At 48.6% G+C, this 24,231-nt stretch overlaps 1 protein-coding gene across 1 annotated transcript in view; it reads left to right on the top strand.

The window, feature by feature from the left end:
* Positions 1 to 5,254: 5,254 nt before the first annotated feature.
* The window catches only part of TMEM62 (transmembrane protein 62), a 36,450-nt gene continuing 17,473 nt past the window's right edge, over positions 5,255 to 24,231 (top strand). The window contains exons 1-6 of the mRNA XM_078602621.1: positions 5,255 to 6,188; positions 7,607 to 7,718; positions 9,787 to 9,924; positions 11,806 to 11,851; positions 14,033 to 14,174; positions 21,849 to 21,973. Of these exons, the coding sequence (XP_078458747.1) occupies positions 6,039 to 6,188; positions 7,607 to 7,718; positions 9,787 to 9,924; positions 11,806 to 11,851; positions 14,033 to 14,174; positions 21,849 to 21,973 (713 nt within the window). The 5' untranslated portion in view covers positions 5,255 to 6,038. The remainder of the gene's footprint in view (positions 6,189 to 7,606; positions 7,719 to 9,786; positions 9,925 to 11,805; positions 11,852 to 14,032; positions 14,175 to 21,848; positions 21,974 to 24,231) is intronic.

Genomic DNA, 24,231 nt, shown 5'->3' with positions numbered 1-24,231 from the left:
ACCATCCAGGTAAATCAAGCACTGTTCCCATTGCAAGACCCGCATCACCAACTCCATCAGCCGCTGGAACATCGCAGGCGCGTTGGTGAGTCCTAACGGGAGTACTCGAAACTCGAATAGTCCCATGGGGGTGGTGAAGGCGGTTTTCGGCTGATCCTCGGCCGCCATCTCCACCTGCCAGTACCTGGACACGAGATCAAGGGTGGAAAAATACCGCGCTCCGGCGAAGCTGTCAAAGGTGTCGTCGATGCGGGGTATGGGGAAGGCGTCGCCGAGGGTGACCGCGTTCAGTTTGCGGTAATCGACACAAAACCGGGTTGACCCATCCTTTTTCGTTACTAGTACCACTGGGGCTGACCAGGGGTCGCCGAGGGCTGGATTATGTTATCACGGAGCATGTCCCTGACCGCCTCCTTGATCTGGGCCCGTTCGGGTGCGCCCACTCGGTACGCGGGGAGTTTGATGGGTCGGGCTGCGGCGGTGTCAATTTGGTGCTTAACAAGGTTTGTCCGACCCACGTCCGAGTCGTGCTCGCTGAACACGTCGGCATACTCCCGCAGTAACTCGCGCAGCTGATCGGCTTCCCCCTTAGGTAAATCTGCCCAAGGTACATGTAACGCTTCGGGCAGGGGAACGACCTCGGCTCGGGGAGTCGAGCCGACCCGCCAGGCCAGGTCCTGGTCGCCCTCGGAGCGATTGGGGTCGTCAGCCCAGAGTGCAAATACCGAGTCGTCAGAGTGGCGTGCGTGCAGGGGGTGTACGGTGGCTATCGGGGTGTGCCGTCGCAGTATCACCGGGGTACTGTGAGGGTTAAACATCCGCATAAACAATCGGCCCCCATCTGCGTTTACCAACGTGGCTGAACCCACCACCCCATACCGTTTCGCCAACTCCGGGTGGGGGGTTAGCATTACCTCACCCGATGGTTGGTGCGCGGGGTTGGTGGATAGCGTTGTCACCGGTACCAGCATCTCGGCGAGCGGTCCGATGGTGACAGTCGTCACCAGGGTAGCGGCCACGGGTGCGAAGAGGGGTCGACTCAGCTCTCGTCCCAGGAAGGATATCCGCTCCCCGCTGCTCTCCATGGTGGCGCACCGCTGGCGGGGCTGCACGTTTAGCCCCAGCTTTTCTAGGAGGTCGGTACCTGCAATACACTCGTGGCACAGCACACTCGACACGTAGAACTCCTGGGTGCACACCTGGCTGCCTATGCGGACCTCTAGGGTGGCCCTCCCCAGTAGCCCCATCCCGGCTCCGCTCGCCGTGTGCAGTGCGCGGTCCGGGGCCTGCGGTCGGCTCACATCGACCCCGATCATGCTGCAGTGCACCGCACTCAAGAGTGAGGCTACCGCCCCCGTGTCCAGTAGGATCTGGGTACGCCGTCCATTGACCTGCCCCTCCACCAGCGATGTAGCCCCCGTAATTCCCGCCACCAGTTCCCGCAGCCAGTCGCCGGGAGTCGCCGCGCTCTTGGGTGTCGCCACTGGAATCTGTATGGAGATCACTCGCTCGCTATTATCATTACCGCTTGTTTGGTTCGGGGCTACGTAGATTTCACTCCCCGGTGGTCCCCTCTCTAGGGAGGCCTTAGTGTTTGACCTTAGCTCTTGTCTAGCTCGGGCGATCTGAGGACAGTCCCTCATTCGGTGCCCTCGTTGGTCACATATATGGCATGCAGGGGGAAGGGTGGCGGCTCTGTAGTGGGCTCTCTCCCCACTCCCTCCTCCCCCAGTTCGCCGCTGCTCATACTCTGCTTCTAGCCGGGCTATCTTTCCAGTTAGCCCCCCCACCTCGGACTGGACGGTCTCAAAGGCGGACTGCAGCTTGGTCATACTTCGGCTCGTTTTGTCGTCTACTTGGGTTACCCTCACCTACTTGGGTTACCCTCTCACCTACTTGGGTTACCCTTTCACCTACTTGGGTTACCTTATCGTCCATTTGGTTTACCCGGCCGGCAATATCTCCCATGCCGGTCTGTAACCCGGCTACCCACCCCGGGGTTGTCTCGCGGGGTCTCTGGGGCTCTCTTGCCCGTCTCGTTATTGGGCTGGCGGGCTCCTCCTCGTCCTCCTCCTCCTCGTCTGGGATCAGGCTCGCCACGGTGCACTCCTGTCCCGACCCCCGGAGCTGCGCGCGTTCGCTGGAGAGCTCCTCACACTCAAGTGCGCGCTCGACCAGGTTATCGAAGGGTAGGCCTGCACTACCCCTTTTGGGCTGCCACCACGCGGTGCGAGCTAGGTACCTGAGCAGCTTGTCTGCAGCTAGCGCGTCAATGACCTCCTTCGCGAACTCTGGACGGGCGATCCGGGTTAGTGATCGCACGTCCTCGGCGTAGTCTCAGAAGTCCTCGCCGGGTTGGCGTCGGCGCGCCTCTAAGGCCGTCTTTGCCCGTATCGCGTTGCGCGTGCCGAAACGCAGGTCTAATCTACGCATTAGTTCCTCTAGTTGGGTTTGCGCGCTTTCGGGTAGTGCCTCTACAAAGTCGGCTGCCCGCCCATCCAAGTTCAACATAAATTGTCGTAACGCCTGCGCGTCCGACCAGCCATTAAGCTCTTTAGCCCCTATGATATTGCGGGAAAACGCTTTCCATGTAGGGGTCCCTTAGCCGGTGAACACATGCCTTACCTTTGTGTGGAGTAGCGCGCCACGTTCCCGTGAAGATGTGAGGGGTCGTACGACTTCTGACACCATGTTGTTGGGGCCGCTGGCCCCCGCGGTCCCTCCTTGCTGCTCGCCGACGGCAGGGGTTCCATCGTTTGACGACCCCTCGCTGGTCTGCGACCAGCTGCTGCTGTCGCTGGGCTCATCGCCCGACGGCTCCCTTCCCTGGTCCGCCCCTCCGCGAGCTCGCGTGAGAGGCATAGCTCGTCGCCCGCTCCCGTTCACCTGTAAACGCTGCGTTGTCTCTCCGCCAAGCACATGCTCTGAACGGGGTCAGGGGTCGGAGGGCGAACGACGCTGTCCTCACACCGCGTGAGTCCCTGTGGCGATAGACGGAGCGGGTACCTGCGGACGCACCGACTCCCCCCCACGCTATGAGCGCACACACCAGCACACAGCACCACGCGCTTTCCCTCACTCGTAAGACCACTCGAGGCTGCGCTGGGTTATTAATGGTTTATTCTCGGCGACTGCGCTTTACTGTTGGGTCAGTATCGATCGGCGTGGCAGGCCTACGTTATCGTCCCTGGGTCTGTACCCGATCTATCGGAGGGATATGTTCTAGGCGGCTCTGGACTCTCTAGTCTCTTTCCCAATACTCCCTTTCCACTTACTCACGATTAGGTGCCCACGGCGTTCCGCTGATCCCGTCCTCACTGCGTACCACGATGCGTCTCACGGACATCTGAGTCGCTGGGCTGGAGAGCGTCTCGTGGCCTGCCTCTGGAGCAAGAGAGCCTCCACCTCGCTACATCCGCTTTTTATCCTATCTCCCCATCCCCAGGGCCCCGCTTCCCCAGCCCTCCTCGCTCCCGCGGCCCTTACGTGCGGCGCGCATTCTAAATTAGTCCCATTCTATGCTCCTCCATAACAATGCTTATGCGCGGCGCTTATTCTAATTATTCTCCTCCATAACAATGCTTATGCGCGGCGCTTATTCTAATTATGCTCCTCCATAGCAATGCTTATGCGCGGCGCGTATTCAAATTAGTAATATTCTTATGCCCCTCCATAATAATGGGTGGTCGGCCTGACCGCGCCGGTGCACGGCGCCTTTGTCATGCCAATTAGCCGTCTCGCTCCTCCTCTGCCTGCCCCGTCGATACGTGCGTGCGTGGGGTGCGTTTCAACCGCGGTCGCCGAGTGGCCCCTCGCCGCGACCATGCAATCTTAATGCCGGTCACAGCGCCGCGGTGCGAATCAGCATCTGGGGAGGTCGTCCAATTCCCTGGCCGCAGAAAACCGTGAAGATTATCCCGGTAAGGGTTTCTCGGGTGAAAACCCGTCAGCCAGGTGACCTCCCCTCGGAGCTCTATAGGGGGGGGAAATGCGTGCGGGTGTGTTTATGTGAGGTGAGGTGAGGGGGAAGCGGGGTTGGCTCCGTCGCTTGGTGGTGGCAAGGTCGTAGATGGGGCGCCCGCCGAGCAGCTTCGTGGCGGCGGCATCACAATCTCGTAGAACTTACAGGCTAACCTGATCGCATGTGGGCGAAGATAGAAGCGTCGGTTGGACGCCGCACCAATGTGCGTGTTGAAAATATGAACCCCGCAATGCATTGTAAGGGGCCTGCGGGTTGTTTGGTTGAAAAAACGGGGATTTTTTCTGTATATTCGTGTTTTCGGCTAACGAGTGAATGTTTGCACGTGGGAGGAAAGAGAAAAAACCCCGCTACTTGTGCGAGGGGATCCACACGTTACAATACAGAAGGCACCAATGATAGCATGAAAAAAATAAGAATAGGTATGTACCCTATCTGGCAATACATCAAATAGAAACCTTTTGCAAGGAATCATGTCTGCATTAACCACACGTACTTGTGGTGACCATGCAAACATACTGTACATGCTGATAATGCATGCATTGACTTTGAAACTGGTTGGTCTACACCAGAGACAGCCTTCTTTATAACCTCGTCTCACCAGTGTCACACCAGAGAACGCCAAAAGGCGAACAGTACAAAGACAATGCACTATGAAAAGCATGTATAGCTTGGGGTGAGTAGCTACAAAATGGGACCTTTTTGTCAGGATCAGAGGATAGCACTTTGCTTATAGCGCTATCTCCTGGCTAGCCAGGGTATACACTCCTGCTGGACGCTCACGGAAAGGGAGTTTCACAACATATATAAGCCTCGTTACAAAGTGCTTTCCACAAATAAACCACAATACTGTATTCTTTGGGTCTTTCGGTCAAGCCACGTAGATAGAAAAAAATAATCAAAATAATAACAATATCACGACGTTTCGATCGCAACACAAGCAATCGTCTTGAACGATTGTGTTGCGAGAGATAACAGTAAGCACCTATAAAGGCCCTCCTGCGTGCCACGAGAAATCAGCGACATCGCCACTGCCAACCGGTATCTGAGGTTGATGAGCCTCTGGGCCCTCTGGTGTGTAGAATATTTATAACGAGTTCATAAAGGCTGTGTTCGCCTGGCAAAAGTTTTCAATAAATATAATGAACCTGATGGGGGGGCGGGGGGCGGGGGGCGGGGGGCGGGGGGCGGGGGGCGGGGGGCGGGGGGCGGGGGGCGGGGGGCGGGGGGCGGGGGGCGGGGGGCGGGGGGCGGGGGGCTGTCGCGTTGCTCGGCGTGCGATGACGGCAGCCAGAGTCGGGGCGGAAGTGAGCAGCCGACCACCACAATCACAACAACCACCACCACTAACTACTACTACAGCTAGAACAGCTACACCCACAACAACCACCACTAACTACTTCTACAGCTAGACCAGCTACAGCAACCACCACTAACTAATACTACAGCTAGACCAGCTACTACAACCACCACCACCACTCCAGCGAGACCGACGACAGCAGTCAACAGCAACGAGGAAGAGCCGGTGGCTGTGGCAAACAACGTCGTGGTGGTGGCAGAGATGGTGATGTGGTGGTTGTGGTGGAGCCGGTGGTTGTAGAGGTGGTGGTTGTGGTGGTGAGCGGTGGTGTCGTGGTTAGCGCTACGCTGCGCTACGAACCCTGCGATCCGAGTTCGATTCCCGCTCACGGCCAACACCGGTGACGATTGTCTGAACCGGTCCTGGGCCTCCTCCCCTGGGGTCGACTTGGCCTCAGATGAGTACCTGGTGCGGTGTGTAAACATCGCCGCTGGGGAGACAAAGGCGGCCGGGTGTGGTGCTGGCCACCCACCCCCATCGTGTGCCGTTCCGGCCTTCAGAGGTGCTCGCTAACAGCACTTGCCCCAACAGTCTGTTACAGGCTGTACGGGGGATCATTGGTGGTGGTGGTTGAGGAGGTTGGTGGTGGTTGAGTTGGTGGTGGTGGTTGAGGAGGTTGGTGGTGGTGGTGGTTGAGTTGGTGGTTGTGGTGGTGGTTGAGGAGGTTGGTGGTGGTGGTTGAGGAGGTTGGTGGTGGTGATGTCCCGCGTGTGTCTCGCTGTGTGCGCCGCCGCCTTCTTGGCGCTCCTCGCGCTGATGGAGGCGCCGCGGGCCGCCGAGCCCGGGAGGCGCCGCGCGGAGCCTCCCTACCCCGGGGCACGAGCCCGCAACCTCGCGTGGGTCCTGCAGGTGCGGCCCGGCCTCGGCCCTCCTTGTCGGCCCCCCCTCGGCCCCACTCCCTCCCGGGCGCCCGCGGCAAGCGGTCGGCAGCGCGGCCCGGCTGGAGCGCATTCGTTGTTGAGATTCGCGGTTTTCCGATGAATACTGCGATGTGTATTAATAATAAATTAATGCACACCGCAGTATTCATGATGATGATGATACGGAAACGTGCCACCTGCTTCGGAGTGGAGTTAAAGATCCCGTATAGGAATATGTCTGGTCCAACATTTCCCAAATTACAACAATTAAGAAGAGTACGTGACGAAACCCATATAAATAAGAATATGCTTTACTCTTTCTGGCAGTAGAACAGGGGGTGTCAAGATGTTCAAACACCAAAATAGATACATATTTAAAGGAATAAAGTCGGCAATAATCACACATGTGCTTGTGACAAAACATGCTCTGCTAACAATAATATACGGTCGTCTTTAAACAGATTGGCCTCCACCAGAGACGACAGTCTTCTTCATGGCCTCGTCTCACCACCAATGTCAGTAGACCAGAGAACAGCGCCAAAGGACGAACAGTACAACGACTCGATTTGGTTTATACAAAGTGTAACATCAACCCGCAGACTGACACCAATCGCGTGCCAGGTACTCTGCCACCTTGTGTTGGCACAGGGACAGCTGAGATGTGAAGCCACACGGAGAGGCGCTGGTTTGTTACCCGAGGTCGCTCTATCATCAACAACAACAACACACGCGCCCCATCACTCTCCCACTCTCCGTCGTGGTTGCCGCACGTTGTAGTGCAGTGTTCTTCACTCAGAGAGGCGGGGGTGCACTTTCGCCAATAAGACATCATCAGTGTGAGGCCCGGCCCACACCCACCGTCTTCAATGTGTGTGTTGAGCTTCTTTCGCACCATTGTAAGCCAACCGTGCTAATTGGAGATGCGGGGAAGGACAACAAACTAAACGCAAAAAGCAGTTGTAAAGAAATGTTTTTCAATCTGTTCTCAGGTTATGACTACAATTTTAAATCTTGAAGGAGGAGTTTAAATGATCCAACAGCAAGAATTGATGGTTGTTATTATGTGAATATATCTGATGATGTGGATGCCTTCATCATTGCCATAATTTCCAGTCATCGACAATTCTACCGCAACCACAAAGTACATGTTAACTGGCCGTCACTGCACCGTACCTCTCATGCAGAGTTTACCACCGCATGCACCGTTATCCGTATTTATCTGCCCCTATAATGACTCGTGTCTTAGAGGTCAGGATCTGATGATTATCTGAATTGTATGGTCAGGGTGTTAGGGTCACAGGGTTTTATGATTAGTGTCGAGGCTACGGTCAGGGTTGTAGAGCTACGGTTAAGCCTCTAATAATGTGTGCCAATACATCTGCATCCTTTTCTTCCCTGGTTGCAAAGATCTCGGATATTCACATCAGCCGTTTCCAAGATCCCACACGTGCCTCTGATCTGGAGCGCTTTTGCACCGAAGACTTGGACGTCCTGAAGCCAGCGCTGGTTCTTGTTACCGGTGAGTGTGTATGGAGAGAGGTAGTGTAGTAGCGATTAGCCTGCTGCACTATGAACCCGTGACCCGAGTTCGATACCCGCTCAACATCAATGACGATTATCTACAGTGGTCCTGGGCCTCACCTAGGTCGACTCGGCCTCAAATGAGTACCTGGTGCGGTATGTAAACATCGCCAATGGGGAGACATGCGGCCCGGGCATGGTGTTGACCACCCACCAACCTCGTGTGTTGTGCCGGCCTTCATAGGTGCTTTCTAACAGGACTTGCCCCAACAGTCTGTTCAGGCTATACGGGGGATCTTTGTCTTTATAGTGGAATGACCAAAACTTAAACCTCAACATGAATTTTCTTTGTGCTTCTTAGATCCCCTTCTTGACCCTGTATCAGCAAACACAGAAATCCATCAATTTATAATCCCACTGGAGATATTTTACTCCTACTTACATTTTTATACCACCTCTTGTCATGTTTAAATCTATGCGAAGACGTGTAAAGTCTACAATGAACTTTTGAAGCCAAAGCATCCCAGCTGTCACCCTCCCACCTGCACCAAAGTCCGTGTCCACGTGCAGGTCCATTGTCCCTGGGGTGGCCCCAGACCACGTGGAGGACGGGGGGGGGCTTGTGGGAACAGAAGAGCTGAGGGGTATCGAATTCGTGGTGACACCTTAGGCCAAGGAGTTTTGTTTATATTTACACTTTTCCCTCGTTAATCGCGAGGGATACGTTCCAGAGATGCTCGTGAATAGCACGTTTCGCAGATACAGTGGAACCTCGGTATACGTCGTTAATTTGTTCCAGAACGTAGGACTTATACCGAAAATGACCTATACCAAACGGATTTTTCCCATAAGAAATAAAGGGAAAGGAAATAATCCGTTCCAGAGGAAAATAAATTATATTTTATGTGGCATATTATACATTAATGGGGTTGTATAAAATAATTTAGACACTAATTACTAAAATGCCTACAGAAGCCACGTGACCACACTGCTGCCAGTTGCGCTGGTCACGTGACGTGCCTCAACCCCGCACGTCGCGTGCGCCTCGACCCGGGGCTCCACCTTCCATGGGGGCAGACCCCACGCCTCCTGCCCCTCTCCCCAACGCCCCCCGCCCCTCTCGCTTTGTTTCAGTCGTGAACGGGGCATACGCGGGTATTGTACGCGTTACTCATCCCGACCCATACAAGTTCTAGCAAATGCGTCGTATCCCAAGCAAGACGTCGTATCCAAAGACATTTTTTTCTCGAAAAAACACGACGTATACCAAATTCGACCTATTCCAAAGCGGTTGTATACCGAGGTTCCACTGTAATGATTTTCATGAATTGTCTTAAATACATTCATATATAAGCTATTGAATACGTACAAATTGTCATAACGCGAAAAATTGTTATAATTAACAAAGGAAATAAAAATAAATATGAAAGTGTTAAATAATCATTTATTAATTAACTTACCTTAAATTATGATCATGATGCTGCAGAGTGGAAGGACGCAGTAACGATGTTGCTTTTGACGATGATGATGGTGATGAGGATGATCACTATGATGTCATTACTGCTCCTACATAGATACATCTGGATAGACTTAAGAGTCATTCAGATCGTCATCACTTAATTTCATCAATTTATTTAATCACTTTCTTGCATCACATTCTCTTTCATGACTTTACCTCATCACATTCTTTCTCTCTCTGTCGATGCAGTCGTGTAGAGTTCCAGATGCGATTTACAGATAGCCAAAATCATGAATATCGAGTTTGTGAATAACGATGGAATACTGTATAGGATTGTGGACTGATGGCCCATATGTGGGACTAGGCCCATGGATGATCCTAGGGTCATCCATGCATTAACACAGTCACGGAAGTGTAGCTTTAGCAGTTGAATTGGTCATCGTAATCTGGGCTCTGTGACTGGCTTAGTCCCGACACAGTGGTCGCTTGAAACTTGCCAGTATGATTTTATAATTGCACTTCCTGTTGTATTAGGCTACGGCACTGTGATTGTGTGAACCCTGGCGCTGGGGTTTGTTTAGGTCTTAACAAGTCCGTTTTTTGGCAGGTGACTTGACAGATGCAAAGACAGAGAATCGCGTGGGATCCATGCAGTACGAGGTGGAGTGGCTGGCCTACCAGACTGCACTCAAGCGCTCGCGTGCTCTGGAGAAAACTGTCTGGATTGACATTCGCGGCAACCATGGTGAGGTTGCGTTATCACTGTCATCATCATCATCAATCACTTTTACTATACATATAAAAAATCTATCCGTTCTGAGAATGTGAAAATTCCACTTTGGTGGAAATTAGTTCAGAATCAGAATATTTATTTATACTGGAAGAATCCGATGAGCTATGAAGCTCTTTTTCACAGATGTCCAGTAGGTGCGGGTAAGAATGTTACAACAACAAACAATACAAAATCACAATAGTATTGCAAAGTACAAGAAAGGTAAACAATCACGCAAACACATACAAATACGACTAAACCTTCCCCATCCTACCAGGCAAAGCCCACTGAGATATTAACTTGTTTTAGAAGCAACCTGACCACAAGTGATAGTTCAACGAAGTCGACCATCATTTGGACATTTATAGCAACAAAATAATCTGATAATCTCAATGCATGTGTAAAGACTGTCAGCAAGTCTCGATGTGAAGACAGGGTGTCAGCGAGGCTGGCGCAAGCAAGTCTGGAGGATCTTGGTTGGGAAATTCCCCAGAGGTCCTTGGTTGGGGAATTCCCCAGAGTGTCCAACATAGAGGGCTGGGGAAATTCCCCCAGAGAATCCACGAGGATAAAAGCAGAACAAGAAGGGAAGTTCGGGGCTGTCGAGAGGGACTAGAGCCATCATCGCTGTCTTCACGTCGTCGCCGTCTTCACGTCGTCACTGTCTTCACGTCGTCACTGTTTGCTCGGTCATACGATCTCCACGTTGGCATTATCTCATGACGACGGGGCCCGAAGCTACATTACGTGCAATAATATAAACCTCTACAGCTCGAGTCCAGAGTCGTGACACATGTTTATAAATGAGAAGGGAAAAACCAGAGGACCCGGAGAAAAAATCCACGTGACCACGTGGAGAACACAAAAACTCCAAATATGCAGGTGTTGTGACATAAAAAAATCGAAATCTGCTGTTCTATTTGAAATTACGTTTTTTGTAGGTAATTTCAAAGGTATGTGTTATAATATGTGAAGATGTTTAACTGCAAGTGTATGAATGAAAACGGTGTTATACTTTGAGCTCGATGGTCAACAAACCAAATTCATTAACCTATAATACCATTCATATTTTTCTAAAATCCAGTAGTTCCAGCCCCCATTCCCCATGGCGGCGAGAGGTGGCACCCTCATGAGCAGGAGTCACATGAGAGTGGTGTCAAAGGAGTTGTGGTGACCTTAAAGTGCACATAGCCTGGCACAAGCGCCTTAGTGACGTCACTGCCACTTAGTGGCGAATTGCCGTTGTTGTTTTAGTACAGATACCAAATGCAGGTGTGTCCAGAACCATCAAGGCAATCGCAACACAGCAATGGAACCTTTAGTAATCATTGACAGCAAAAGCAGATGAGCCTCCACTCGGTCAATGGCTTTCCGGATGAGATAAGCAGCCTGCTTAATAACCTCTTTGCTGGGACAAATGCCAATGTACATAATTGTTTTGTAAGATCATTTGGTTTTATTTAGTTTATATTTTTATTATCTTATATCTTGTATATTAACTCTTGCTGCAAAGTCTGTCTGCTGGCCAAGTTACTCTTGAAAAAGAGCTGTGTAGCTCAAAGGGTAATTTACTCGGATAAGAAACTTCTGATTCTGCTTATGTGCTGACACAAGTAAAACAGCGAGAAGTGAATAGACTCCACACAGATGGATCATCAACCCACTTGCACAACTGGCTCATGCATTCACCACCTCTCGTTGCATGATATAGGGGTGTCGCACGCACATGACGTCTATACAGTCCACCATGCCCGTGCCTAGCAGTACTGCAATTAGTATGAATTATTTACTGTTGCAGGAGCTATAGAATTCCCACGGTGAGCTTACTTCCCTTCCTTCTTCTTTGATTTGCAGATGCCTTTAACATACCTTCCCTGCACAGCATCCAGAATTACTACAGGTGGGTGTGGGTCGGTGTCCGTGGGTGTGCAAAATGGGGAGCCGTAGTATAGTGGTTAGTGTGGTGCGCTACGAACCCGGCAACCTGGGTTCCATTTTCGCTCACGGCCAACAGCAGTGACGATTATCTGAATCAGTCTCAAATGAGTACCTGGTGTAGTGTGTAAACATTGCCACTAGGGAGACAGCTGGCTGGACGAGGTGCTGGCCACTCACCCCCTCGTGTGCTGTTCCGGCCTTTAAAGGTGCTCGCTAACAGCATTTGCCCCAACAGTCTGTTAAGGCTAAACGGGGGGATCTTTCTCTTTGTTTATCTTTGTGGGTGTACAAAATCCCACCTCCATTCAGGGAGATTCTGGGTTTTGAGGACTTCAGTTGTGGTCTGTCCAGGTGGTGCCTATAGTGGTCTGTCCAGGTGGTGCCTATAGGTACAGTGAATCATGGCGTCTTGTCCTTATAGTCGTCCAGGATTAAAGCCAATACTGATTTGGCAGACTGTAACTATATCGAACTATCTATCACCGCATCAACATGACTAGACATTTCAGTAAAAGCGGTACCCTTTATGTTATTTACTTGAGGGGTAGAATGTGGAATGAGGTGTGGGCCCTACTCGGGTGCTTGGCCAGTTCCTCACACGGGATTTCTGCACGTGGGAGGGAGCTGTTGCACTCAGAGAAACCCTCACCAATTACACTCCAGTCGATTTTCCGCGTGCGGTTTATTAACCACACACCTGAGATTTTGAGATCAATTAACAACTCATAGATTTTCCCTCAAGCTCAAATTAATCATATAAACACAGTTATTGTTATTCTTGGAAATATTTATTACAGGTCACGTGCTTAAACCGAACAAATATGTGCTCCAGTTAATCCAAAATCCTCGTGATTGCCGCTACAGTACAGTAGTTGCATATCTTTACAACAGTGGGCGGAGTTTGATTGATGTTGATTGTTGTGGCTCTGCTATCATCCACTTAGTGGGCATAGTTATTTTGCTCGGGAGCAGGAAAGTGTTATTATCACTGAGCACGCACATCGAGCAGTCGATCGTTAGTATTCGTTCTAAATCTAAATTGTAACAATCGAAATTGTCAATTGTGCTTCATTTTGAGTTTGGGTGATTTTGCCCATAATTTTTTGTGAGTTTTAATTTACGAAACTTGTGTCATGGCAGAGAAACTTAAACATAATTTAAACCTATATTAGTGGTTTTTAGCTTAGAGATCCTTGGAAAATGATTTTTTTCGGATTACCCGCTGCCATCCTTCCCGTGATTAGTGCGGATAATCGAGAGTCCACTGGAGTTTAAAAAACTAAGACTAAGCAAAGGGGAGGATGGCTCTCGAGGTCCATTTGCTAGGCCAGTGGTGTCGTCGCGATGTTGCCGCTTAATCTTCTGGTGGAACACAAACTTCGTACAACAGTGAATGTGAGAGTGGAATTTAGGAGGACAAATAGCAGTCATCGAGTAAAACAACAACACAGTATAGCCATGGGTCTGACTACCTCAAGATAAACCCTCGCAAGCCACATGTTTTGCAGTTGAATTACCATTGAAGCATATTGTTATTATTTAACTTGGGTATTATTTTTCTGTTGTTGCTCCGTTTAATCTAATTCTACAACTCTTTTGAGAGGTCAAGAGTTATAATGCAGTCAAGCACAACTTTTTCCTGCCTGGCTAAGTACATTTTGTTTCTAGTGCCATTCTCTGCTATTCACTGCTCCCATTGCTCTGATGGGTTAAAGTATGTAAGTATGTATGTTGAACATTTTACGCACTATACGTAGCCAACCGTGCTAATGGGAGGTGCGGGAATTGCCCATCATCATCCCTTCTGAGGGATGGGGCATTAAAGTACACTGTGCTATCTGTTCCCTGTCCTGTTCTGTGTTGCACATATATTGCAAATGCTTTTATTGGAAATAATGACGAGGATACTGTGCCATACTGCACACTTCATTTATTCAAAATTGGAGCAATTAATTCAAAGTGTAATTGATTAAAAAAGTGTGTAACTGGTATGCGTAAAGGTGTAATAAAATTAAGTAAATTTTGGAGTGATTCGCACAATTTTCAAATACATTGCACGTTTGTGAATATAGGATTAACAGTTTCCAAGCATTGAATGTCGTCACGTTGTGCTTGTAACATATGCAACGTCGGGACGTTACAGGAAGTATTCGGCCCTGGGAAGGGAAGGCCCCTTCCGCCACGTCCTCACCACACCGTTCGGAAACTACTCCTTCATCTGTGCTGACGCCACGCTCACGCCAGGACCCAAGCGGCCAATCAATTTCTTTGGGATCCTTGACCAGGTGAGCAGACTGTGCCCCGGGTGCGGGAGGTGTGGGTCAGTGAAGCGTGAACCAGGCCAGGAAGTCCTGGAGCAGGAGTGGACAACCTGTGCTTCCGGAACCGCGTGCGGCTCTTTATCCGGGTTTGCTTCATGACCGTTGTTTATTAAGGACCCCACCATCTTGTATGCGTCATCACGTTGCATTGCAGCTCTTGAAATATTGAGGTTTTTTTATCGAATTTGAAAAAAAAGGCTCTTGATATTTTGGTTGGCAACCCCTGTCCTAGACCAGATGAGGGAAGTGTGTATAAGGTGAGGAAAGGATGGATTGCATAAGCCAAGCATAGACCATGTGAGAGGCGTGGTCTAGCCAAGCAGACCATCATTATCTTTTATAATTTGTTTTTAATAGCGCCCTTCACGCTGGGACATCCCAGGGTGTCTCATACGATTCAAAGGGCCCTGCTAGTGGCAGCTGTCTCTGCGCAGCACAAGGTGACTTCAGAATTTGGCCCACAAGTGGGCATGAGTGTGCCAGTAGGGGGGCGATAGTTACTGTCGTTCCAATCGTCATCCCCGGATAAGAAAGTCTCAGAACGGGTAAAGAACGCAAAGGCACGGTGAGGAACGTGAAACCAGACTGAGGGAGGTGTAGATCAGGTAAGGGAGAGCATAAACTGTTGGAGAGGAGTTGTAACCAGGTGAATGAACTGCACACCATGTGAGGAAGCTTTCGACCAGTTTTGTGAACCGTGTAATTCGGTGAGTTTGCCTCAACCCCAGTAATCGGAGCCTTGAGCCACATGTGATGCCTTAGAATGGGCAGAAAGAGTCCTATTCTACTTATGGACCCTGTAACATAAACCACTAAGTTAAGGAGCCTTGGGTTAGTTGAGACAGCTTTAGAGCAGGTGAGATAGAGATACTGTAATTTATTGTAATTATTTTGTATGGCCAATGAAGAGCAACTTTGAGAGATTCCTTTTCTAAGCGGTTAAGCCATTTCATTTCTTTGAGAATCCGTGAATTTCAGATACGCCTGCCCACCGCCTTCCAATTTATATTTGGGGCAGTGCGAAGTTACACGCACCGTGCTTCAGTGTCTGTAACCGCAGTTGCACACAGACGAGATTATTTTATTTTCCCCTTGTACATTGGGTATCCGCGTCTTCTGTGCTTTGTGCCGATCCGGTTAACCGCCATCCATTGTTTTGTTGTTTTGTGAAAAAAGCCGGGCAAGCCGGTTGGGGGGTCGCTGGCTGTTCAGGTGATTGTTGGGCGCGTTGCTTGAAGCCCACTGCTCGGTCCACGCCGTTTCGATGCTGACATTCGCATCATGGAGTTTGTGCAACGTGTTTCCACAATGGCCCAGTTCTGGAACTCAGCCGTGGATGTGGAATAATAATAATAGCAATAATAATAATAATAAACACAATTTTTAGTGCACATATTTCACGAATCAGACGCAATTGCACGATCGAGAACTTGGAGGCACAAAACCAGAGCTCAGACCCCCCATATGCCACCTGGCAGGTGTGAGCCTTGTGCTGCTGCTTGAAGGTGGATGATTCTTGGATGCTGCTGCATATATGCAGTGGGAGAGAGAGAGAGAGGTACAGAGGATGAGTGCATCTACGTATGTATGTTGAACTTCTTTCACACCGTACGTAGCCAACCGTGCTAATCTGAGGTGTGGGGGAAGGACAACAAACTAAACACAAAAAGCAGTTTTTAAGAAATTAGTTTTCAATCTATATTTAAAAGTGCACAGCTCCAGTGGCTTCCTAATATCAGAAGGAAGAGCGTTCCAGATGGTCACAGAAGCGCTGTTGTATCTATACCCCCTTTTTTTTATTAAGAATTATTCTACCAACATATATAATTAATTTTTTAATAGACACGGGGCAACTTGGGAGCAAACAGAGACGCGCGGAAAACCCGTTTCCCCACTTCCACAGATGCGCGCATTAAGCTCGCTTCAAAGGCCAGAAGGCAGGAAAAAGATAGCAATAAAATGTCATAAAAACTCCCCTAATTTCACACAAGGGGAAAAAGGGAGGGGGGAATTGCAAGCGGGGGTTAGGATAACACCTATTCCTTCAAAGGTCCTTTTACAATACAAAACCAGGCCACGAAATATAAATAATAATATTCTTAACAAAGAAAATAACATTGACAACAAGAAGCACAGACGGGTTTTGAATCCTCATGTATTAATTCCATGCGGACATTATGTACCCTTAATAATTTCTACGCGGCCAGACCGAAGCATCAAAGAATACTTATGGCAGTCAGGATCGCTCCTAAAAAAAACATAAAAACAAATTCCCTAGCCCGGGATATCAGATTAAATAATAACAAAAAGTCAAATAATAAGTACGAGATTAAAGTGGATCTCCTAGGAGAGTTAAGGGCGGAGAAGTCTATCATAATTAACCAACACGCAACACTCCATGGGAAGCGAGCAGCTCACAGCCGTCTTTGTCTTCCCGAGAGGATCTCCACGGAGCACACACACAAAGCCCGGAAATGACCCTCATAAAGGTCGGGGCAACGGCTCAGAAAGGAAATTAACACATGCCTCCAAAGATAAATAAATAAACACACGCGCAGGGTGCTCCAATGACGGAGCACAGCCGTCTTTGTCTCCCCGCAGCACGGACAGCAAGATTTTCGCACGCGAGCAGGTGGCATTTCCCATGGGGAGATCAAATCACGATGAAATACCGTGAACACGGCTACGACATGCATGGAGTCACTTACAATCAAATCACAATGATACTAAGCAGCAAATGAGTCATTTCAACTTCCAAACCAAAATCAACTTAAGCTGTGTGAGACAAAGGATATAACGCCCAGAGCGAGGGAGGGGATCATTAAGCTCGCTTAACGCGTAGGTTTTCGCGACAAATATTATTCATAATCAAAAACGTGGATTATGATTTTTATAACCTCGGTACGAACGCAAATCGTCGGTCGGGTTTAATGAATGACTCGGGTGGCGCCGTTCGCGAGGAAACCCCACCCCTCCTTCCAGAATGATTACACAGCTGGTCTTTAAAGCTCCCATAAACACACACGCGACATACGGACGGACACGCACACGACACACACGGACGAAACGCACACGAACAAAGGAAAAGTTATATGACCCGGCCTTTGAACAACTCGGGAAAACTGAGTGGATTTTCCCGATATAAGCCGAGGAAAAATCCATTCAACTCAGATCTCCAGGGCTTCGGCCCCACCACAGATCTCCACGGGGCTTCGGCCTCCATCTCATCTCGTCTCCGGGGCCACGGCCCCCACCAGAGATCTCCAGGGCTACGGCCCCATCTCATATCAACGCCGACAACGAGGAAGCTCTTCCGTCATCCAAAATTACGATGTTCGCGGGGTAGCGACGTGCATCGACAAGCTGAGGTCTGCACCACTTAAGAAGAATCGCTACCCTGAGTCGCCGAGCTGCGAGTGAAGCTGACGGAGATTCCAGCTATCACTCTCGAGCAAACAAAGACACCCAACGTCCACCCAACAACGAACGAAGCATCGTTCATCGCCAGAGTGACAACGAGCGAACAACCTGTAGGAAGGACGGAGATCGCCAAGCGTCGACCAAGCGAGCATCGCAAAGGACGAGCAGCAGCGGATGAGCAACAAGATCCATCGTTCATCGCCAGAGCGCTCCAAGCCAGTGAGCGCGCAGAGCCGTATTGTCCAGAGCTCGAGCCAACACCGCCTGAAGGGCGTGTTTCCTGTTGAAGTTGGCAGCGATCAAGGAGAGAGCGACGACGATTTCATCGCACACCGCCGAAGGCGAGCATTGTGCCGACTCAACAATCGTCCAGCAGTGGAGAAAGAGAGTCAAAGCCTTCCGAACGAGCGCCGCCAAGCGCCGCCGCTCACCTCGCAGCGGAGAAAGTCTCGGCTGCAACCCGCACGGACAGAGGAATCTCCGGATCGGTCGTATCACTTCCCCCACTCACAGACTCAAGGAAGCACATAGTGAATATCGTGTCAAACCTGTTTCTTTGCCATAGAGTCTCGCCGAAGAATTAATTAAAACGGAGCCAGATTCGCTCTCCCACCAACACACACGCCCTCACCCACCATTGTCTCAAACATTCCGTTAACAGATATAATCTTGCCAACGAATCGATTGACGTATGCTTCGCCTTCGGGGTACAATAAGTGCTTTTATTGCCTTCATATGAATATTGTCGCATGCCTGTTTTAAAACTCGGCCAGTCGCCGATTGTGCTCGATACATGGGGGAACTAATGAGATGTCTGGTGGAAAGTAGAGGTTACGGTTGTTAGAAGAGTTTTAGCCCTTCAGTTCGTTAATTGCATAATCTCGCCAATGGATAAGAGTTTTAGTCATTCATTTTCGTTAATTGCATAATCTCATTTCGTTGATTGCATAATGGCTCATGAATTTATTGACGTATGCTTTTGCCTTTGCATATTAGAGTGTCATGTGTTTGTTTAGAATTAAAATTGCTTAACACCAACTGTTCGAGTGCTTCTTTCCAAGTCCATGCAAAACTGTCTTATTCCTAAGAACTGTAGCCTGCGATGAGATATGAAATTGGAGACCTAACAGAACATAAACACTAAGATAATCAGTAAATGTTTAATCAATGATAATCGTGTTATCCTGATTGATACAACTCTGGATAAACGAAACTAAGCTTAATTATCATAACTGCACACATTAACATAATCGCAAGCATTCGCATAAATTACTACGATTATCTCTGTAATTATCATAATTTATGCATATAAATACATACATTAACATAATTTATGCGACTTGCGCATTTTTCGGGAAATTATTAATGTTTATTATTTTTATCAAAATTTCATAATCCAACATATACAACAGCGCATCCGAAAGTGCGCGATGCGGTGATCATCTTTGTTTAATTGCTAGCCAAAAGCCACTGCGAGGATGACCGGAGTTTGCGTGGTGATGGTTTATGTTCCTTGACGAGATCGGCAAGGTATTGTGGTTCATTTGTGGCAAGCACTTTGTAATGAGTGCGACCTTATAATGGCTTCGTTCAGCAACCGGAAATCAATGCAGCTCAGAGTGCACTGGACAGTCGGATCTTGCAGTGCCCATCATGACATGTGGCGAAGAATTTTGTACACGCTGCAGAGAAACGCCGCTCAGCCTGGTTCTGGATCCGATGAGCAGATTGTTCGACGTGCTTTGTAGGACTGCGGTGGTTGGCTGTGGTCAATGGAGTGAGCAGGGTGGAAGCGTTATGGCGAGAGAGCCTGAAAAAAGCGTTCTGGCACTGCGTAGCAATTTTGTACCACATTCTATATTTGATGAAGGATCCAGTGAAACATTTTTTTTCGCGAAGCCACGGAAGTTTGTGTGGTCACGCCTAATGCCCAGGACATCACGAGATCCGTTGCTTTGGGAGGTCGCTGAAGTTTGTTGGGTTTTTATCTGATACTTTTTTATACGTAGGCTTTCGCGACCAATACCAATCATCATAAATGTTGCTTTTTGGGTTAGATTGCGTAAATATAAATGTGCCGGTTTTTTCTGATGTCCGAGCAAGGATTGCATTTCTATAATCGAGGGGAGTGCCGAAAATGCTGCAAGCCAACAGTGTTTGCTTTGGCCACAGTCAACATTGGCGCGAACGTGCCATATGGCCCGGAGACGGTGACTTCCGCTCATTTGTTGTGCTGAGGATGTGGCCTGTCCAGTGAGATTGTAGAGTCCACGTTGATGCTGAGCATATTCAAATGATTCGAGAGGCTGATGGTGATGCCAGCGACGCGTAGATGTCGAGGGAGCGACGCCGATGTTGGCTTGGGCAGATCGCCGTTCATTTGCAGATTTTGTGTCAGCTTCCCTGTCGGCGCAGTTCATGGAGCCTTAGAGCAGCACTGCGGCAAATATCTGGCGGCGGTGCCACAATTGACGTTAGAATAAGCCAAGCTAGTGACTTAGATGTTAAATCTCCCGTGATAGACGGCATGGAGATGTTCGGTTTGGACATCAATGAGAGGCGACAGTGGGTGTCTTTTTTTGCTCAAATTAGAGCGCGCACTTCTCTGCGGTCATCTACACCAGGGCAGTGGCCCCGACATTCGAAGCGCTGAGATGTCTGGCACCACCCCCCCGGTTCGTGCCGCGATAACTTTTGAACGAGGTTCATCCGCGCCTTGCTTTTGGCAGCGGCATTTGTTAGGTGTTGGTTGAAAATTAGCATGTAGTTAGGGGGTCACGACAAAGGAAGGTCGTCCTCAGGGTTACATTGCACCTTTTCTAAACTGAACTATGCATGTTTTTTTATATTACCAGGTAAGGCCCCACTGAGCTATCTATGTAGATCTTTTTCATAAACGACGTGGCTATCAAAAATGATAGCTCAATGAAGTCGCTTATCATCATGTGGAAATTGATAGCAGCCATATACTCTAAATACGTGACGTGGATTCTAAATGTAGAGGGGAAAATCAGGGGATCCGGAGAAAAATCCATTAGACCACGGGGAGAGAGAACACGCAAACTCAAAATATACAGCAGGCGTCAGTGGTGGGATCGGACTCACGACCTTCTGTATGCCAGGTGAGGTAGTTAACATCTCGCCAGGAATTACGTTCAAGTGTGGCTTCGGTCGCAGCCACCACTTTCGGAAACACCCCACCATGACGTTGAGGCTGGATCAAAGAAAGCTGTCTCTGGTGTGGACCAATCAGTTTCAAGGAGAATGCATATATTATCAGAGTATGTTTTTTGTTTTCATTCTGACCACAATTAGTGTGTTTAATGCAGACATGATTCCTTGTAAAAGGTTTCAGTTTGGTGTTTTATTAGTGTTTTTATATTATTAGTGTTCTCTATTAGCTCTCTTCACTTACTACAGTGACTTTGGCTGTAACGGTTCCCCCTGAAGACGGAAGCTTGTGTTGCCTCCGAAACGTCGTGATTTAATTTAGTTGTTTTCATTTATTTTATTTATTTTTTACGTACGTGACTTTACCGAAAAAACCAAAGAGTATGAATCATTGCAGTCACGAAAGCTTAAAATCTATCTTAACACCTGTTTTATTGCCAGAAAAAAAGGGGAAACCCGATTCTCATGTTGAGGCTGGAGTTGAGAGAGTGGCTTCCACCATGCAGAGTCTGCGCGCACTAAACTTGTGGGACGACGTCTGTGGCGCATCGCTCGTGCCTACGTCGAATAGCATCTGGGAGCACAGACCCCAGGGGAAGCCCACTCTCCAGGGTGCGAGGCACACTGCTGTGCTCGTCCAGGTCAGCCCCAGGTCAACTCGCATCCTGCGGTCGCCACAGCGTTGGACGCATGGCAGGGGGTTGCTTCAACATGAGGCCTTACTTCCAAGCCACGTCGTAAGCCATAGACAAATCGATGAACGTGGCACCGGTCTTGACTTTTCTTTCGAATCCGGCTTCAATGTTCGTCGTAAAGGCCAGAACTTGATCGCATTTCTTACAATATAGTTTTGTCACCCATGACCAAAGCTTTCTTTCACACACTTGTGCAAATTACACGATATCTTTATCGTTGTTTTTAAAGGAGTCTCCTTGCTTCGTTGTGAAATGAATGGGTGGCTGCACCTCACGTATTCTCTGTGAATCAACTGATTTATTTTGTGTTTTTTCTCGTCTCTCCTGTAAATGCTTGCCTGAACATCTTCAGGCCAAGGTGGAGGAGCTATCTCGACTGGAGGAGGAGAGCCAAAGCAGCAACCACACCTTTTGGTTTGGGCACTACACCACCTCCACCATCGTCTCCCCACACCCGGGCATCCGCCAGCTCATGAGGTGGCGTCTCCAACTGCATGCTCACATTTTCTCTATGTTTATTCAATCGTTTTTTAACCTTAATATTCTGAAACCTGACAGAGATAAAATATCTATGGGACCTTTTTGCCAGTTTCCAAAATTATGAAAAATAAGAATATAACTGCTCGACCCGAGCTATGAGTGTTCTGATACTTGCATTGTCTTTGTACTGTTCGCCTTCAGGCATTCTCTGGTCTAACACTGGTGAGAAAAGGCCATAAAGAAGGCTGTCACTGGTGTAGGCCAATCAGTTTCAAAGACAATGCATATCTTATCAGAGTATGTTTGTTCGTATGTTTTGCCACAAGTATGTGTGGTGCTTGAGCATCTTAACATCTGTTTTATTACTACTCTTTGGGTCTTTCTGTAAAGTCACGTAGATAGAAAAATAATGAAATAAAATAAAATCACGACGTTTTGATCGCAACACAAGCAATCGTCTTCAGGTGAAAAATACAACAGGTGGACTGCTGAGGCAGGAAGAAATATAGCGAGAGAGCTACTGCAGCCAAAGCTTATATAGGTTTGAGATGGGTACAAACCAAGGGTAAATGGGCAGGGCTAGAGATGGAATTTGCAAGTAAATGTAAGATTGCAGAGCTAGGTATACCCCGGCTATTGTGTTGCTAGAGATTAGCATGTCAATCTGTTAATGTAACCCCACTGCTATGGTGCTGAAGAAGCCATTGTATTGCTCGAGATTAGAGATTAGCGTGTCAATATGAGACGGTTCCCGCAGCAGCGGCTGTGTTAATGAGAGACATTCAGGCTATTAAACATCGAGCGCCACCGCCGCGTCGAGGAAAAGGGAGCAGCAGCTATGTTAGTGAGACATTTAGCCTGTTAATGTAAAGACATTTAACAAGGTAATGTAACTCAGAGAGTCGGAAATAACTACTAACATAGACAGGTAGGATGGAAGCATCACAGCCAGTTATAACTTTACCTGGTTAATAACGTCCTTCCAATGATGCTCAGTTTGTACCCATCTCGGTTGAAATTGTGTCTGTGTTTTTATCTGGATGGCTTCATGAAAAAATCTTTGTTGATAGCCAGTGGGTTTGCATAGTCCCTTCATCTTGGAGAAATCCATTTCATGCGTGCCCACAGCGTTAAAACAATGATCAGCCATGGCAGAGGTGTTGGTCCTACCGTGTTTCAGATCTGTCTTGTGTTCGCGAACACGGTCTGAGACATGTCGCTTAGTTTCCCCAATGTAACTACTGCCGCAGGCACAGCTTAGTTCAGAGACACCGGGGTATTGCATGTCAGGGATCACATCCTTCACAGATGGGATCAGATCATGAATTGTATGTACTGTGTTGACTCGGACCTGGATCTTGTGTTTGCTCATGATTTTTGGATTATTTTTGGTGACCCCTGCTATGTATGGCAAGGTGATGGTTTTGATTGAGTCCTCAGGTAGTTCTCTCCCAACGGTTGGGGTGACAGCTTTACGGATTGTGCAATCCGAATATCCATTCATCTTGAAGGCTTGGTGTACGTGCTCCAGTTCACTGGCTAGGTGGTGATGGTCGGAAATGCAACGAGCCCTATGGTGTAGAGTTTTGATGAGGGAATTCTTCTGGGCTGGATGGTGGTGCTAGTCAGGTTTTAGATAGGCATCCGTGTGGGTGGCTTTCCTGTAGACAGTGTCCCAATGAGCCATCTGGTCCTTTTTCGATTAAAACATCCAAGAATGGTAACTTTCCATCCTTTTCCACCTCCATGGTGAATTTGATGGCTGGGTGTATGGAATAAATGTGGTTGGAGAATTGGTTCAGAGCTGGAAGGCCATGTGGCCAGATAATGAACGTGTCATCTACGTATCTCTTCCACAAGGAATGACGTAGGATGGATGTCTGGATGGCATCTGTCTCAAATTTTTCCATGAAAACATTGGCTATCACTGGAGATAAGGGAGAACCAATTGGGGTACCTTCAACTTGTTTGTAGAATGTACCATTCCAGGTGAAGTAAGTGTTGGTGAGGCAGTGTCTCACCAGGGCCGATATATCAGCATTCAGTCCTTGTTGGACCAAATCTTCAATGATTGCAATGGTGTCAGGCACAGGGACTTTGGTAAACAAAGAAACTAAATCGAAGCTGACAAGCAAATCACCTGGTGATAGTGAGATGTCTTTAATTAGAGATACCAATTTTCGATTTAAAGCTTTCGTGACATCAGGGATTCATCTTCTTGGTTCTTTCGGTAAAGTCACGTAGAAGGGAAGTAA

Source organism: Lampetra planeri, chromosome 18, assembly GCF_965212315.1.
Source record: "Lampetra planeri chromosome 18, kcLamPlan1.2.h2, whole genome shotgun sequence".
NCBI lineage: Eukaryota > Metazoa > Chordata > Hyperoartia > Petromyzontiformes > Petromyzontidae > Lampetra > Lampetra planeri.
Note: the sequence above shows the minus strand (reverse complement) of the source record. Positions and strands in the feature narration are given on the sequence as shown.